This window comes from Centroberyx gerrardi, chromosome 19 (assembly GCF_048128805.1).
Source record: "Centroberyx gerrardi isolate f3 chromosome 19, fCenGer3.hap1.cur.20231027, whole genome shotgun sequence".
Classification (NCBI taxonomy): Eukaryota; Metazoa; Chordata; class Actinopteri; order Beryciformes; family Berycidae; genus Centroberyx; species Centroberyx gerrardi.
The window spans coordinates 3,430,138-3,449,455 of record NC_136015.1 but is presented as its reverse complement, the minus strand read 5'-3'; the positions used below and the strand labels follow the sequence as shown (position 1 = coordinate 3,449,455).

The following is a 19,318-nucleotide window of genomic DNA, read 5'->3' as shown; positions in this document are numbered from 1 at the left end:
GTCAGGGTGGAAAAGCCTCTGAAGCAGTGTTTAGACCATCATGGGACACTAAAACTCTCCATTGAAAGCCAGACTAATGAAATTCTCTTAGGTGGGTTAGGTAGGGTGAGGCAGGTTTCATTGGAGGTTTTACAGACTGTTAAGTAAAATCCTCCCACACCACATGACACCAATGAACGATTTCTCTGGTCAGACATCTGACATCAAAATAATACTAATAAAAATGTATTCACTAACTGCGGTCAGGGAGGAACTTCCATCATATCAGAGGTGGACGACACTGACTGATATCTGATATTTAATAAAACTGGCCCCATATATCGGCAAGCTGATATGTTGGTCTAACCCAAATTAACATAGACCTGGATTGCTGAGGTAATTAAAGGATGTGTCACGAAATGCAAATATCAGTGAAGCTAGAAGAGCTGAATTCGATAATCAAGAATTTGAATATGTCTGTGTAAGCTGGAAGAAATGCAGTAGTTTTCCGTAACAGAATGAAGTGACAAACCTCAATTTTATCGTCTCTGTCTTCACAGATGGGCACCCTCTTCCTCTTCTGCCCCCTGGTTCTCTGTGAAACATGAAATGAGTACTTTTAAGCAATGCCCAAAATTACTTTATGATGCACTAGTTTGAAGTAATTTCATCTTCCCACTGTGTGCTCCTAAATTTGTCAACATATCAACCGCAGACAAAATAAGTCTATGTATGTAAAAACTCTTTGTTTTTAGCCTTCTTTTAAGTGAGTTAACAGCTCCTTAACACAGGGTGACCCATCCTGCCTATTAAACAGTAGGGGAAACTTAAATGAAGAACGTAATGGCTGCCAGGGTGTTGCGGTTCATATTCTGGACAGAGAGAGTTGAGCTAGAGCGGAGAGACGGATCGATCCGGCGCCTCTCTGTGTTGTAACCAGTAATCTATTTTAAGACTGAAGATGAAGGCGGCCTGACACGCAGGACTAACAGCTGACCGCTCACACAGCAAGTCACGCTGCACTGAACGCGGTCGCCAGACATGGAAACCAAACACTTGCACTTGGCAACTCCGACCTGCCCTGGACGGAGGTATAGCGACGCCCCCCAAATCTACAGAGGCCTGAAGAGGGTTTGGAGGGCGCTTCCTCCAGGCGGGAGATGGGACGGAACATGAAAGGAAATAAAAATCAAACATCTCCTCCTTGACGCTAGCGAGCGAGTGATGGAGCTGCGGGGGGGTGGGGGGTGGGGGGGTTAAAATGGGAAGAAAAATCGACAACATATTTAAACAGATTGTGAAAACAATTCCATCTGTCGCCTTTGGCTTGCCACCGCTCGCCAGATGGAGCACTTATCATTATGAATGCTAACTGCAAGAACGTTGCCAATTGGCTCCTAAAGCCCTTCGCCGTTTCTCCTGCGACGGCGCCACCAAACAAAAGGCCCGACATTATTTAATAATTTCTCTGTTAAAGTAGTCTCTATTAAAGTCGTCTATTAAAGGCCGAGGAGATCAACACCGATTCGGCGCCTGGTTTTCGGCTCGACGTCGGCTGAAAAAACACACACAAGCGCACACCTAATCACAGGCTCTGCTCAGGTGAGGAAATTAAAACTGCGGGCAGTTTATAAGACTCAAGCAAAATCAATCTTTTAATTAAGTACATCGTTGCATCTTTAACAACCATGAATCATTTCACACAGGATTAGAAAAATTAACAGAGCATAGGAACTGGTAGTAACTAGACATATTAACTTAATTCTCATAATTTCCTACTCACTAATGGCATATGTTCATACGAGAGGTTTTAATGTTAGCACCGTGGGGGGCTGCAGGTAGCAATAAATCACGGAAGAGCATGATATCAGAAGATTTGAAGAGAAACAGAATGCAAGTGGCCATGTTCAGTTAAAAACACAACATCATGCATAAACATTTTCCTCTTTTTTTTTCTAAATGTCTTAAATTTAAATTCTTGAGAAAAATGCATTACAAACAAAAATATTGGATATGTGAAACTTTAAATGTATTCTAATACAAGCTCAACATTGGATGCTCTTTGCCGCAGCATGCCTTCAGGTGACACCTTCAGTGAGAACATGCCTACATTTCCTCATACTTGGCAGATCAAGAGTTGGACCAAAACACCTGGGTATCTTCCTTGCCAACTGATTTATTACTGGCATCTCAAACCGCTTTTACAATGTGCTGTATGAACTTTTAACAAAGTGAAAGGACCACTGGTTGCAATGCATGCACTTTAGTCAACGTGTAGTAAAAGGAGATGATCATTTGTGAATGGAAAGAATAAAGATAAGAAATGAACATCGATCTATTGTTAATAGCCGATCGGCTTGGTTAATTTGTTTATGATTGATAGATCGAAACTAATGTCTCTGATGAATCACTAATGCCTAGCAAAACATTCATTTGCAGTCTCAATTCTGACTAAACTCAGTTTTGCCAAACGGATCCTCAGTGTTACGAAAAAAAACTGTATGTACTGTAGGTCAATGCCAAACACAACCTTCATCTGTAGCATGACTTTTCCTGCATGTTATTCAAACCCGGTGCCATTACATCATCATTAAAAAACTGCAATGTTTTCAGCCGCTTATCAGAATGATTGTGCTTCCATTTTCTCCAATTTAGAAGTTCACGCAAATGGTGGCTTGATACGTTACGCACCATAAGCAGCGGGGAAGGGAAAATGAAACACGCGGAAAGAAAGCAGCATCCGGGGGCTACAGAATGGTCATTATCAACATTTTTCCACAATATATTGAGAGAAAATCCTGGTTGGGTTTCTTTTACATTATGCACATTTAAGAGAAAATCTGTTAATGCGTGGTTCTTGCATGAAACCCAGTGATTTTTGTCTGAATATGCTTGCTTAAAGATAAGAACGCCTGAGATCTATCTTTAGAGGGGCTGTGTTGTGTAAAATCAGGACGAGTGTGCTATGGAGCATTAATTTTACAGCTACAACACGTCTTATATGCTAAATAAAATTCAGTTCACAGGTTGACTTTAAAGGTTCTCCTCCAGTAGGCACTACCCACTACCGGGCGTGAGTAACAGCCAGAGGAGTCTCGGCTGCAGGACGGTGGGACCGGGCCACGCTAGCCCTCGTGGCCAAATGTGGGGGTGTGTGTATGCGCGTGCACACACAAATCAACACACCCTCCTTTCACGCCACATCCTCGGAGGCCAGCGGGAGGTCGATTAGCCGGCCCTGATAAATTGAAACACGGCTTTAGAGGAGTGCCAGCGCCTGGGTGCCCTAGTAAAAGCATTAAAAATGCAAAGCAGGGCCCTTTTAGCGCCTGCCATCGCGTGCCTTGCATTTGAAGATAAATGCTGCACTGAAGTGCCTCGACCGGGCGGTTGTGGTGGCGAGAAAAATCGGGGAGGGAAAAAAAAAAAAAGCCGCTTAATCCCCGAGTACTCTAGCAGGGTCCTCGGCGCACTTCTAGGCCCAGGGTTTCCAAAACCTGAACAGAAAAATACATTAACCCCCAGACTGGCACTGCGCTCCTCCACTCTGCAGCTCCCCCCTCCGTGACGGATAGACAGAGCGCTAACCAGGGGAGAGACGTTCCTGCCTTCTCTTTGTTCATTTCTCTATTTGAACAGGAGGAGCTTTTGCTTGTCGTTTGAGCAGTCGGAGGTGGAACGTTACCCCCCGATCCTGTTCAGGTTTGCGGGAGTGGGTCAGATATTGACGGTGTAAAAACAAAAGGGAAGAGGAAGACAAAACCAAGGAAAGGTTGGAGCTCCTTCCCCCCCCCCCCCCCCCCATCCCCTGTAAGATATCAATCTTGAGTGTTTCTTGAGGGAGCGGGAAGGCGGGTCTATATCGGAGGATCAGAGCGTGGTCGGGACAGATAAGTGGGATCCATGGAGGGGTGGAAAGGTTTCTGTTCGCTCTCGCAGCAGACACAAAATGTTAAACCACAAATGGGACACAGTCCACATACTGTGGCTCTTGTATGGCAAAAGGAAAAAAGTCTTACCGGGAAATCAGCTAGAGGATTTGTGGCAACATGGCACGTTTGGAATAGTCTAAGCCTGGATGTTTTTAGGAATAGTTCATTTGCATGTAAGTATCCATTAAAACACTGAGAAAGACAAAGAGCCAGGCTACTGAGTGCTGAAATTGAGTAATTACATTTCTTCAGCATTGTAAAAGAAATATACTCATCCTTCCACAACTTTTACGAGATATTTAGTCTTTAACATTAGAAAGCCAATGAGCTCATGTGCAATGTGATGTAAACATAAATTTCTCATCCTTCCAAGACTTTACCTACATATTCTGCCTTCAAAGAAAAAAAACAATCCACCTTAAACCACTTAAGCGCTGTTAAAACGGCTATTGACGATGTGCCTCACGTTCTGGGTCCATTTTGTTGTTTGGTGGTGTATTTTTTTCTTATTCCAGAGGATAACTGGCCAAACGTAGATGACATGACAGCATGGTGAGATATTTCAAGTGAAACAACAATGATGTTTGACAGCAGAAAATGTTTCAGCGATCTAAAACATCAACGGTAAAATTTTGGTATCAGTCCCTCAGAATCAAAGAGCGAGAGCTTCTTTCTAGAGCCGCCATTTTGCACCGACGTTCAACATTCATGTCATATGGGAAGAAGCGTGAGAATGGGATGACATCTCGTTGCCACAACTTGGAAGCGTTCACGCATTAAACTCATTGGAATGCCCACATTCAAAAAATCCTAAATTTTTATTTATGAATTTAAAATCAACCATAAACGAAGTGTAGCAGTCATTACTCACTTTTTTGATTGTATTACTGTGAAAATAGCCGATAATTCTGATTTGTATTGTCTTGGACTGTTGACATGGTGGACACGGTGAATTCGTTGCAGCGTTTACCACTTGTGTTGACACACTTCCGCAATTTGTATTTTTCCTGTTTCTAGGTACATTTTAGGTCATGGCTGGAAATTTTATGACTGAGCTGAATTACTAAAATGACAAAAATTATACTGCTTTGTTTTTCATTATTACTATTATAAAAAATGTTATACGGTCTTTTGAAACAGCTGGTATTTATATGACCACACGCCCATCTTTGACTGAAAGTTCACGCTCCATCTGTGGAGGTTGTTGAGTGTCATTTTGGGAGATTTCTGTAGGAAATCACTAAATGAAATAGATGTAAGTAGATGAGGCAGATTGAGCAAAAGTGGGTACACCAAAAAGGTAAATTACACCACTTTAATGGTGGGTAATATGGTCTAAATTTTCTATCATGACAGTTTAAAAAGTTGGACCATAATGGTATACATCATGGTATACTTGTTTTTCTGATAATTTGAACTCATTTTGCCTTCACTTCCCTCAAGCTCCATGTCTCTGCTTACATAAACAAACGCACATGGGTGCTACTTGAAAAGCAGCCCTGCCCACGTGTTTTCAGAAATTATGCAACTCATGACAAACAGCTTGACTTTAGGTTTGTAGAACATAAATACGTCTGCATGGCTAATGTTCAGCCTAAGATTGTCCACTTCCAGCCTCTCTGGCTCATCCGGTAGAAACAGTATAGGCGAATCTAAACCTTGGCACAGATTTCTACCGGTGTATCGTTCCTACTGGTATACTGCCCATCGCTACAACACTTCATAACAAAATAGCTCCTGGAATGCACCGAACATCACAGATTGATGATATCTAACAGTGTAAGAGTATCCGAGAGTGGTTTAAAGGTTTTCCTTTAAATGCCTGCATTTTAGAATTCTAAAAAAATGGACTTGGAAAACAAACACAGATGTTTTTGACTATTTACTTCACATAAAATACCCTCATTAGTACCAGAAAAATCCCTCCACTCCTCCAGCACTATTTAACTATTACATTCATCCATTGAGACAGTGAGCACCATCAAAACTCTACTGAAACCAGTTTCACGCATATGATTACTGACGTGCCTTCAGAACAATAGACCGCCTCATAATATTGTCAGAGACAAGGCGGGTTTAATTCATTACACAAAAACAAAAAAACGTTGGTAGAAACAGCAGTTTGCGCCGTATGTCTTGCACATATTGGCAGGCATCATGCAGCCATCGCTGAAGGAAGTGACAGTGACAAGCCTGATGTACGAGGAAGAAGGCCGAGCGCAACTACTTGAAATTCAGCTGAGATTTGCTTACAAGAAACTTCAAAGATGTGTACAGTATGAGTACTGGTCAGAGGAATATGGTGAGAGAGGAAAAAGTCAAGACATAAAAGTGCATTCTAAGCATTACAAGAAGGATTTAGTGGACTGAGTTTGTTATATATATATATATACAGTATATATATATTTTTTTATTTTGTTAATTTTAATGATACTGGTTTATCGCCTGTTTGTGTTTTGGCCTGTTGTGCACTTTCCATTGTGCTGCATATGGTTTCATAACTTGGTCTATAAGGCAGCAGTGGCCTGATACCTCTCAGTGTTGCTTGGCCTTATTAGTGTATGCCTGCGTTTTTAGAACTAAAACAAAAACTACTTGGAAAATACATAGAGACAGTTGTGACAATGTTCTCCAATTACAGGGTGTTGGTCTCTCCCTCTTTTCTTGTAGCACTCCACTGCAACTAGATGGCTACTCCATTCATCCACTGAGACAGTGAATGCCGTCAAAACTATCAAAACTAATTTCACACATATGATTGCTGACATGCCTTCAGAAAAATGATTGTGATGATGATGAGATGCAGATGAAGACTTCAGGGCCTCTAGACTTTAAGCATGGGAAAGCAACGTTTGGACTGGACAGACAGGAGATGTGCAACCCGGTTGACTGTCACAAAGGACAATGTCAGGCAGATAGACAAGGAATATGGTGGTGGGCAACTGTGTCAACTGCAAAAGGCTGTGTATGAGACTTGCTCATTCAAACCTCCAATGATGTGTATTGTGTGGTTGGAGTTATGAGGCCGTGATGAGATAGGAGGCTTTATTCTCCTGCTCAAACACAAAGCTCAGCTGGGAAAGTGTGACAACAACTTGCAAGCTATCTAATTAGCTTTAGTGAGCTAACATGACGTGACAAAGAAATACTGAAAAACACTAAAAATGGACCAGAGAAAATTAGTAATTGCTCTGCTTGCTCTTGAAGAAGAGGATGAGGAGCCCATTCTGAAACAGAAAACAACAAAAAAACAAAAACAACCTCCTACGTGACACAGCCTAGGGCGAGAGGGGAGATTATGGAGGTAGAATTCTATCAATAATAACTAAATATAAAATTATAATTCACAAATGTGTGTACCGTGATCCGTAAGTGAAAAAACAAACCACAAATACATTTTATTATCCGCAAAAAAACCACCTGTCAATTTGTTTCGTAAATCGGCATTTGAATGAATGCAAATTGATATTCACAAAAATCCCGCCGTTTGGTGCACCGATTCACACACAAACGCAGCATATTGCCTACATATCTGTGTTTTTTTTTTTTTTTACTTATGGCACACACTTTTGTGGATTATACTTTTATATTTATTTACTATTGACAGCATTCTACCTCTATAGATTACTTGTATGTATGTAAAAGTGCATTCCAAGCACTCCATGAAGGAAGCAGTGGATTTATATCACTAAGATTATTTTAACCTTTAGTTAATCATAGCCATTTTACTTATTGCCTATTTGTGTTTTACCCTCTTTTGCAACCTTTAGCAATTTTGTGACTGTCACATGCACAAATTACTGGATATTTATTCTTTTCATAAAACCATTAAAATTGAGAAATGTCATAACATTTTGGATATTCCGGAGCAGTGGATGCAGACATCAGTGCTTTCATGTTAGGCAGGCCTGATGCCTTTCTAGCCTTTCTAGAGTTAAGAGGTTTCTGCATCCTGCTATATCTGCAGGGATTTGTCCGTTTTGTATAAATACTGCTGAAACAGTTAGAACACTTACTATTAAAAGTCCCTTATATGACAGCAATATTGACATTTTGTGGTCAAGGGAACATACTGTGACCTTGCACGACACTGATAACCTTAAGGGGTGCATGAGACTAATGAGAACTCAAGTTAATTATTTGTAATCAATACAGATCGATCAATTAGTCACTGAATTAACTCTTCAGTCTACATTAGCCAGCACTGACATCAATTATGCTCTAAAGTGGAGTGAAGGACAGGCTGAGCTTATTGAGACCTTATTTTTGGCCGCAACAAGAACAGTTTTTGGTTTCAGTCATTAATATTTCTACTGATCACATTTGACATTTACAGTGTGTCAATAAAACACTGTGCCTCTTACTTGATGTTTCTTGGGCTCCGGCGACATCTCCTGCGGGATGAATTTTATTGGTCCTTTGATCTGCCTCCTGGACCTCTTGGTGCCGTCGGGCAGCGTCTCCATGGCGATATCTGCCTCATCGCTGCTGGCCTGGTCGCACTCCGAGCATTGCCTGAGGAGAAGGAAAAGAGCTGGCTCTCTCCAACTGCAATGTATTGATTTTATTATCTGAGGAGAAAATCTTTACTCTTTACTGTAGAAAATGGCCTTTCAAGGCTTGTTCTGATCAAAAGGTGAAAAACAAAAGCTAGATAATAGAGCTGGGTGGAAAAAAATCAATACACCGATAGGTTGAAATTGTATTTTTTCCGATTCAGAATCGATTCTGCAAATTCTGATATTGATACTTGTAACCCAATCATTTACAGAAGAGAGGGTCACATTTTTTCATTGTTATAAAGATTCTGCTCCTGTAGGTGGCACTAGAGAAATCATTACACTGCGCTTGAAGAAGTATGGAGGCCCTGCTTGATCAAACTACGTCGGTTCAATAATAATGGTGGGCATCTTTAAAGGTCCCATATTCTACACTTTCTGTCTTGAGGTCCATTCAAAGCTGTGTGTGTGGTGTCATGTACCAAAAACACTCTCAATCCATTTTTACTCGTTCATTTTCCAGCATCTCTCTGAGCCTTACCAAGAACAGGCTGTTTTTGTCGCTGTGCCTTTAAGGCTCATTAATATTAACGACCCTCTGTTCTGATTGGCTAACTGTTTCAAGAGTGAAACGTGAGACACCACAGCCCGGCAGCTACAGGTAGGGAAAACTCTCCGGTAATAAACAATGACAACCGCTCAACTGCTTTGAAAAAAACACTTTGTTAGTCTATTATTTCTTACAGAAATGATAATGAGTGAACCTTTGTGATGCCACAAAGTTACAGAAGTCCAAACGGCTCGTTTAGAGGCTCGCTTTTCTAATATGGATTGTGTGGATTTAGTTGGCGACCGTGCGTTTTGATACTTTCACCATGTTTAGATAGACATCCAACTCCTTTATCATCACAGAGGCAAGGGGGATCCCGTTTTACACCATATGGGACCTTTAAGCCACAAAAGCTCCAAAAAGCCAAGAATTTGGCTTTTCATTGATGTTGATCAACAACCCTATCAAACATCTGTAGATATACTGTATATTATGGTCACTTTGTGTATTGTGTATTTCTGCTCTGTTCTGCATTACACAATAATTTGCCTAATAAATAAATATGTTTTTGGCTCAATTGGCCCCTCAGTCCACATAATGATGCATCACAATACTAAAAAGATACACTGTATAATGTATATCTATTCTATACTGTGTGTAATTTACTGTATATCAATACTGTGTTGTAAATTCTATAATATCTACCACTACCAAACATTACCAAAATTGAATCTGCTGATGATATTTACTGCATGGAGTGAAACTTGGACCTGGGCACGGAGACTGCCATCCAAATGAATTTGCTGGTACCAGTTTCACAAAACAAGCAACTTTCCACTCCTTTGTCTGTTTTTGCTACAAAAGAGTACAGCACCGCCCTGTCTCTCTGGATTTTCGCGTGTGCAGATCTTTGTAATTAGGTATGACTCGCGCTCCGCACAATTTTAGCGTTCAAATGCTTTCTAATTTTCACCCAATAAAGTGGAACAGCATCACGCTCCTCTTATTCATAATTTTAATGAATTACTCCGGTCATAGACAAAGACTGTGCTACACAAACAAATAACGCACCCTGTATTATAACGCCAGCTGCTTCTCCTCACATCCTTAATTTACAAAAGAGTGAGTAAAAAGGTTAGACTTCTGTTTGCATAAAAAAGCCGAAGCAGCGGTTTACTAAGTGACAGAGATGGAATAGAACTACCAAATATGGAAAAACAGATGCACCAGAGGGCTGCGTCTCTCCTCCAGATAAGGAACTCCAGTAGTTGAGAGACGAGACTGTGACATTTTCACCATCTCAGCATCCTTCATCTGATAATCCCGCTGCCACTGACTGGGCTGAAATGTCACGCTTAATATGAATAAACAAACTGTGGACCCTAATGTGTTACTACTACCACCACCCAGTCCATATGTATTGCCCAAATAACGTCATTGTTGCTTTTAGGGTTAGACCGATGTATGGGTTTGCTGATATATTGGGTTGATATTGGCCTTTTATTAAAAACTGGATATCAGTGTCAGTGTCGTCCACCACCAATATAATGGATACAATGTAGTTTATGATTACATATTTATTGTAGAATTGATCAATATTACACTGGTTGTCTATGGGAAGCCCCTATAAATTTCATTAGGTTCCACACCAACATGCATGAATATGCATTATTATGTTACTATCATTCTGGGTTTCAAGGGAGAGTAGGTCATAGTGTCCCATGATGGTTTGAATGCTGTTTCAGAGGCTTTTCCACCTTGACAAGAATAACATTCTGGGGCAAACACTGAATACTTGTAATTATTTTGGAATGTTTTGAGCATGAAAATGGTCAAATTTAAAGATATCTAATAATGAAATATCGGCATCAGCCTTCAAAAACCCATATCGATGGAACCCTATTTGGTTTTGATGCACCATAAAGAATATCTCTGCAAAGGAAAGCTGTGTGTACTGTTTCTCTGTATGTGTGTGTTTCTCTGTATGTGTGTGTGTGTGCGTATGTGTTATGTATCCTTACACACTGTATCTTTCCCATGCACATCTCCCACCTCCTCCCCCTCCCCTCTCTCTCTCTCTGTATGAAGCAGTGTTTCTTACCAGTAGCTGTTCTTGGTCTTCTTGGGCATGCGTGTCAGCGGCGGCTCCAGGCAGCCCAGGTGATAGTAGAGCTTGCAGGTATCGCACAGCAGCAGCAGATGCTGGTCCTGGTTCTTCTTACAGATCCCGCAGCTGCAGGGAAACATTCCCGACAAGGCAACAGTAAACATGCTGCCCCCCAGCAATGATGCAGGTCCCGCTTTGGGCCAATCAGTGACAAGCTCTACAGGTCAAAGTTTCCAGTCTGCTATGGAACAACCCAGATATATTTTGTAAGGCCATTTACATTGTCTGCTAGTCTTTCTTTTTGGCATTTATGGCATTCCATATAGGTTTATTGTACAAATGATACAGTAACCCCTTGACCCAATCAGTAAATAAATGAAAAAGCCTGAGTTGGGAAAAATGGTTTCGAAGAAACTGAAAATGGTGGAAAATTAAAATGCCGTACATTGATGGTCCTGGAGGCAAATTTGTAGAGCAAATTACATGCAGCAAATTACATTTTCAATATTTATTTTTTTATTCTGACCTGTAATTATAGCACCCCCTTTGAGCCAATCAGTGTTAACTTTGAAAATGCTTAGACACAGTGGTGAGATGCATCGTTCCCACAAGTTTCATTAAAATCCAGCCAGTGGTGTCTGAGATATCACATGTGATGGATGAACAAATGATGCTTTTTGTGTTTCTATACTCCTGTGTATAACCATAAACATGCCCAAACGCGCAGACAAAACTGATAACTGTAGGCACTGAGGAACAGGCCTTCTGGTTATGCTCCTGGCATTAAACGATAGACCAAACAATTGCGCCCTGCTTTGTCAACCGTTCCTTTGCCCTCCTTTATATTCTCTCCCAAGCATCTCCCCCAGAGGCCGTGTGTTCACCTGTAGAGGATTGCTGGGAGGCTGGATGACTTCCCTGGGGCTCCTCCCTCCTTCTTGCTGGGCTTCCTCTCTTTGGGGGCTTTCAGAACAGCGGGAGCATTCAGTTTCTATTAAAATAAGAAAGAATAAAGCAGAGGTTCAAAAACGTTTTCATGTTACAGACCCCCAGATAGACACACATTAGGGCCCCATTTGATATGATGTTGTCCCAGGGATCCATATGAGAAGGTTTTTGCTGTTGTTGGTTTAGTATTGAATTATAGAACCGTCTGTACTGTACATGGGGAGTGGTTAGTTATTTTTATACACTGTCTAACTGGGATAATTTCAAGTGAATTATAATGAGATTAAGCTATTCCTCATTTTGCCGGGGACCCCTTGCAATCCCCTCAAGGACACCTGAAACAGGAAATTAAACTAGCATCTTTAAAGCCGCTAGTTTTGGTTTTGATCGAACCTTTAAAGCTTTAACATTTACAGTAAAGTGACAGCCCACTTCAGCAGCCTGGAAAAGCTCTTAGTGCAAGACAAAGCTGTGCTGTAAAAGTTCCTTCAGAGCACCATCGTGAGAGTGGCAGTGAAGGACAGACAGTGGGAACCTGTCGCAGGTGGCGGGGGAACGCCGCCAACAGAGAGCCGGTTTATTCTCCCCTGTATCACGGGTGCATTGCTGCCGCGCGGGTTAATTAGAAAACTTATCTCGTAGGGACTGAGTCTGTCACTAAACAGACAAGCTTTTCCCCGCGGCAGCTCTAATCTGAGCGCGCTTGGTCCGCCTGCGGCACCGAGGGAGCAACCCGCAGGGGGCCCTGATAGATGGGGGGGCCAGGATGACCAGAGCCCAAGGGGCTGCGGGGGCTATCTCCTAATTGTGGGCTGCTGTCTCCTCGCATCCGGCCGGTAGGAAAAAGTCTCTCCGCCGCTGATATAGAGCGGTTTCAACATCGTTAACAGGGTGCATCAGAGAGATGAAGTTTAAAGGTATGGGTTATAAATAGTGAGTGGAGACAGCCAGGTACACGGACGAGCCTGAAGCCATCTGGCCTCTTCGGAGCATAACGATGTATATGGAGGTGGTGAGCTGAGGGAGGATCTCAGGTAGCCTGGAGTCACATGACTGCTATGCCTTCAGGGAAAACTCAGGACCAGAGTCACTGAAATTGAGTTGCATTTTTTGTGCCTCAGTTGCTTGAGCTAAGAGTGCAGAGTTTTCGTCTTATTCGCAAAGAAATCTACACTAGTGAAGTTGTAGCACAAACGAGCCCTTGAAAAGGGCAGTGCACAAGCAAATAGCTCCATCACCATCTGCAAGTGCTTCAGCTGGAAGAGAAATCCACCAAGGCTGGCACTTGCTTCCCATACCATCCTTCATTATAGGAGCATTCTCTGATCTGATCTGAGATTCTAGGATGGAAAACCATCTCCCTGTTTCCTGACTTCCTGACAATGCCAGATGTTTGACGATGCTCTTTGTGCAAAGTCCTTACTCCACCTTTCAAAAGATCTTACATGTGCTAACATAATTTGGGGGAGTCGGAGTTGTGAAGTGTTAGTGTATTGGCCACAGTCTCGATTTGCACGGCCTCGCCTACAAATAAATATTATGTAGGGGAAATAATCAGATTTACATAGAATTTACATATGCATGACCGTAACAGGCACAGCTTTTTATTTTTAGACCTGCGCTGTTGGGCAGCTTTCCACTCATTGTGCATGGTTAGTGAATGGCATGGCTTTCTGATGTGGTCACCTTGGTAATGTAGCGCACACTCTTCCCTGCGCAAACCTTCTGAGTGAGTCTGGTTCCTGAGAGTTACATTTCATATGCAGTGGTTTAGGACAATGATTCTCAACCTTTTTCATATCAAGGACCCCTAATGTAGTCCACATTAGAGCCACAAACCCCTAACTTGATGAACTTTGTCTCTCGTACCCAAATCTGAGAATATTTTTATTGTTAGATATGATTTTGTCCAGAATTCCATGACTATCTGTATTGTAGGTAGAGAGATAACAGAGAAACTATGATCAAAACAGTCATTGTTCTACATTCTCTAATTGTGTTAACTTCTTGTAAATGAACTAATGCTGAAGTTTAACAATTCATCAGTTTGCTAGGGACCCCCTGGAACTGCCTCAAGGACCCCTGGTGGTCCTCGGACCTCATGTTGAGAACCACAGGTTTAGGACACTGCTAAGATTATTGAACTATAAATCAACTGGCACTTTGCACACAAAACTTCCCGGTAAAAGCCCCGCCACGAATTCATATGAGAAGCAGGTGTTTGAGCCCGTCAAGTTTTACAGAGTCCGGATGAAAATGTTTCTTAATGTTTTCTTCTTCAGTTGCCGAGGGAGCCCGAACTCCCAGGGGTATCCAGAACAAAAACACTGACTGTGTATGGGATGAGGGATGTGAGTCCCAGTTGGGGACATCAATAATTTCTGGTAATGCACAGGCAGGATGACAAATAGGAGATGAAAATGTAGCAGATAGATGACACAAAAGCATGTGGTGGTGTGACTGATGTTGCTACTTAAACCTTGCATGTTTCTAATTAGGTGATTTATGGCGGTCATTGCAGATTCACCGCCGCTCTCCCTCTAGTCCTCGTCCGTCCCGCTGCCTTCCATCCTCCTTTACATCACTTCGCCATTTATCTGCGCGGCCCACACTCTCAACAACCGCGCTTTTAATCAAGCCTTTTATGCATTTGGTTAGCTGCTTATATAGATGGAATTCTAAAGGATTGATTACACATGCAGTTCCAGGAGCCATGGGGGATATGATTTCAATTTCCTCCAATAACCTTCTGTAAAGTCTCAGGAGTTCGCAGCACCTACTAATGTCTATAACAATGACATGGATGACTGTGATAGCTGGGGAACATGAGCGGGTCGCAGATGACACAATATGACAAAAGAGGAAACGTGACTGTTGGGAATACTGGACTTTAGAGCAAAAGTGTCTGAAGTGAGGCTATGTAGAAGACTAAGGGTAAGCCAACAAAACTCTGGTGGGAATGTGGAGAAATAACCTCCAAGACTTGCTACTCTGCTTGTGTGATTAGCATAGTGACAAAGCAGGCAAGCCCATAATCATGCCTCCACTCTGACAGCTCCAGGATTTCACATACATATTTTTTGTGATTTTTGCCACCAAAAATGCTTGATTTTGAGGTGGCCTTTCTCAAAGATGGTGATGGAATTTGAAAACATGTGCAGAAAAATCATGGGCTCAGTGATACAACAAAGTAAAAATGTGCTTGGGTTCTAGTCTTTATAAAATAAACCTTCAGCTCAACAGCAGCGCAGTAAGAACCAAATAAAATCAGTCCATTTGAATTATTTTCCATAATTTTATAACTGTATAGTTTCATTTACAAAATGCTCCTTTATGGTTGAGAAAAACTGTATGTTCTTCTGACAGATAGTACACAAACCAAAGGCTCTCGATAAATGGAAAGTATAAATTAAAAACAAAGTGACTCAACTTCTTTCACCTGTAGGAGTGAATAAAACTCCAACTCTTTGTGTTCTGAATCCTCCTCTATCTCCTCCCTCTATAAAGCTCCAATGGGTTGTTATTTACAGTAGAAGAAGAAGACCAAGGTAAACATAGTTTGTTCATGTATGGTTTGATTGGAAAATTGTATGCAATTGAAGTGCGGTGATTAAGCAAAATTGTAAGTGCTCTGTTGATTTTTGAAAATTGTGGTTATTTTGCAAAAGTACAAGTTCTCACAAATATTGTGGGGATTAGTTTACACATTTGCTTTAATTTCAATAACAAATTCCTGGAGGGATTGATACATATACAGTCAAATGAATCCATGCTCAATATGGAAAACCTCTGTATCACTGGGGCTGAACTATAGAAGACCTGTAGAACTGTTATTATGACTATAACTTCTGCAAGGTGTACTACTTTCTCTCATAGACTCTTTGCTCAATGCTCCTTAAAGGAATTGCTCATGAGTGTTATTCCATCTATATTAGGGATGAGGATTATACTGAGACAATTGTTGTGTGAGTCTATTCAGTAATTCCTTCATCTGGACAGGACTTGACATTTGTATGACTTGCTGGTAACAGCTCAAATTGTAAGACGCTGGACTCAATTATTAATTCACAGTTACGTGCGCGAATGCATTCTGCATCAGAGAAACACTCAAAGTTTTTCCAAAACACTCTGTTACCTCAACAAAACAAAAAAAAGATCTCACAGTCTACTTCTGCAGATTGCATTTCGCACTCATTAAATGACCCGTCACCTGTGGTGGCGCATCTTGGTGATGCGGTTGCCATGGGAGCGAGAAGCAGGAGACAGCTTTTACCTTCACAGTCAGGTCTGACTTCATGGCAAATGACAGGTCAATCAGTTAGTGCAAATGAAAGGATTTTTACAAACAGCAGGGCTATTACAGACTGGAGAATTACCCCCACTGTGGGCCATGTGGGTTGCTACTTGCAATCTGGATTCCTCTCCATCACAAATCATTATTAAGCTCAAAAACGGAAATCTATAAAGAGGACTTTTCCTCAACTTTTTAAACAACTAATCGTTTCGGGGAGAGCAGGATGGATTGAGAAAACAGTGAGAGGGAGGAGGAGGGAGTGTGAAGAGGTAGTGATGGTACCTGGCCTAGCATGCCCCCCAGCAGAGTCCACATGGCCTGGCCTTCGCTCCTCAGCTCTCCATTGACATTCAGCAGCTCCTCCAGAGACTCGCAGAGCTGCGTGGAAGATAGCACAGCAGGAGAACAGAGATAACATTAGGCAGGGACACCAGAGAGCTTCTGCCCCTATTAGCACACGCACACACACTCTCTCTTTTTCAAAATTCGAAATCTTACATTCAAACACTTTTGTACTTGCGGTTATACACTCCATTCACTCATAGTAACACATGAGCAGTGTCCCAAATCAACTTTTTGTCTCACCTGCCAAGGGCTGGTAAAATAAGAATTTATCTGCCAAGAATAATTTTTAACGGACAAAATAATTACTATAGAAAATGGTCATCCTACCCATTTTCAATTGTACCTCATGTATAGAATCAGGTACTCCATGTTAATTTAAAACTTGCTCATTCAAGCTTACTTGCGTACCCTCCAACGCAAGCAGCCACACACACACACACACACACACACACACACACACACACACACACACGCGCGCGCGCGCACTTTGTTGTTGTCAGAATGTTTTGATATCAATCCTCAACTAATGTTAGGCTAGCTAACCACCCAGACAGCAGAGAAACAGAACTTTAGACACAACCGCTTTGTGTAAAGCAGTGTCACAGGCAGCCAATCAGGAGCCTGTCTGATCCGGAGCCATTGCTTTGCTTTGATTTGATTGGCTCACAGTCAGAGAGAGTGTGCAGTGGTCAGCAGGGACAAAGTGTGAGAACAAGCAAAAACTAAAGACTGAATATAACTGACCCGTTCAGCTGTTATGGCCTCTAAAAGTTAGCGGCCAGTGTGGCAACGTCACACATGGCAGGAGGTCATTTTGGCCCCTGAACAAGAGCGAAGAACACTATCGTTATAGGGCCTCGCCTAGTTTGACATAAAAAAAGCCATCATGTGGCATACACTTGAGGAGTCACTTTGATGCTAAACACAAGATAAGCTCCAGCAGAGACCGGAATGAGAGGGACGAGCAGGGAGGTGAAAATTATTTCCTGCATCCAGAATGCGGTAAATCTCCCAAACATTCCCAGGTTTTTACTTTATCAGCGATTCCAGTAGCAGGGAGTAAAGCGAAGCGCTGGTTTACAGGGGCCGCCGTAATCTTTAAATGCAACACTTCATATCATCTGCATGGGATGGGCCTCCTCCTCACAAAGTAGACCTCGTGTCGGGCTCCGCAACTGTATCAGCCGGAGCCAGACTTCTAACGACATTCCTCCGCCGCCTTTCTCTCTCCCAAGGCCGGGGCCGCGTAAAAGCAACTCGAGCGGCGCAATTAGCAACACACACTCCATTAATAACGCTTAATACGCACGGCAGAAGACTGAACGCAACATTAACTCCTCTGACTTTTACTCCGCTGTTTTATTCCCTTCCGCATCTTGACAGATGGAGCGACACAGCGTCTTCACAGAGGTCGCGTGTTTGAGGAGAGGAGAGGAGAGGAGAGGAGAGGAGAGAGGAGAGGAAGTTGGGCGGGGTGTTGCCGAGGCTCCTTCGCTTTTTTTATGATCACATTGCACAGTAAAGCAGTAGTTAATGTGGTGAAATAGTTTTACGAGTTAAGTCGCACATTATTCACAAACAATAAAGGCAATGATGCTTGATGCCGGATGATACTTAATACTCAGTACTGCAATGACCCTTTGGTTTTTTGGGTAAGGAGGCTTTCTGTTGGGGTTTGCCGCCGCTAACCTTGTTGTACTCCACATGCAGCTTCTCCTGCTCGCTCTCCAGCTTGTCTTTCAGGCTCTTCTGCTCCGAGATGTTGTCCTGGATCTGGATCATTCGCATGTTCCGCTCTGAATATCAATGGGAGGGGGAGAAAAAATCAATAGCACGATCGCAATCTATACACAGGAAAAAAAAAAAAAAGCACGTGAGAGAGTGTACTGATGGCAGATAGGCCTTCTGCTGCAGGCTAATGGAGTGTGCTCTCAAGGTTACTGGCGTGCCGTCTCCTCCACATCTGGCATCATCATCATTCATTTGGGGAGAAAATGCCTTTATGCAAGGCTACATGCTGGATGTCTACATGAGTCTGGCACGCTCTCCCAGGCTACCTCTGGTTTTATCGTAGCGACGAGAAACAATAACTCAATAACCGTGAGCAATAGCAAAGGCAATGGAAGCCTACACTGTTCCCTTTGACTACAGCGTTTGTTTGTTTTTATGTATAACACAGCATCCTTGTCATTTTCATTATGATGCCACATGTCATTCCTGCATTTTAGATTTACCCACTGTTACACAAGATTATTTGGCGCCAGAAGGAACTTGTGTAGATTTATCAGAATTATCAAAATGTTCTTGTCCTATTCTCTCACTTTAGACCCGGAATTTCTGCAAATAAATGGGTTGGAAGTTTATGTTTTATTGCTGTTATGTCCTATTGTAATCTTCCTTTTGTATTATGTCTACCTTAAATTTCCAACAAATGTTTGTTCCCAAATTAATATTTTTAATGTCAGTACTATGAATTCAATGAGAAAAGCTTCCGCAAGTTTGCAAAATTTCACATTTATTGTGAAATGTGAAACTTGCATTGGAGTGTGCGGTTAGTACTATAAAAGAGAGCCGTGCTGTGTGATTTCCCTGTTTAAATAATGGTTATTAATGAAGGTATCATGCATGATTGATAAGGCCTGGCTTTTAATCTGGAATAATTCT

At 42.0% G+C, this 19,318-nt stretch overlaps 1 protein-coding gene across 1 annotated transcript in view; it reads right to left on the bottom strand.

Annotated features, from left to right (window-relative positions):
* Positions 1 to 19,318, bottom strand: part of phf14 (PHD finger protein 14) — a 79,232-nt gene that overhangs the window by 32,666 nt on the left and 27,248 nt on the right. The window contains exons 10-15 of the mRNA XM_078290172.1: positions 18,344 to 18,450; positions 16,592 to 16,687; positions 11,952 to 12,058; positions 11,062 to 11,193; positions 8,276 to 8,426; positions 512 to 574 (exon numbers count right to left, since the gene is read on the bottom strand). Coding sequence (XP_078146298.1) covers positions 512 to 574; positions 8,276 to 8,426; positions 11,062 to 11,193; positions 11,952 to 12,058; positions 16,592 to 16,687; positions 18,344 to 18,450 — 656 coding nt within the window. The remainder of the gene's footprint in view (positions 1 to 511; positions 575 to 8,275; positions 8,427 to 11,061; positions 11,194 to 11,951; positions 12,059 to 16,591; positions 16,688 to 18,343; positions 18,451 to 19,318) is intronic.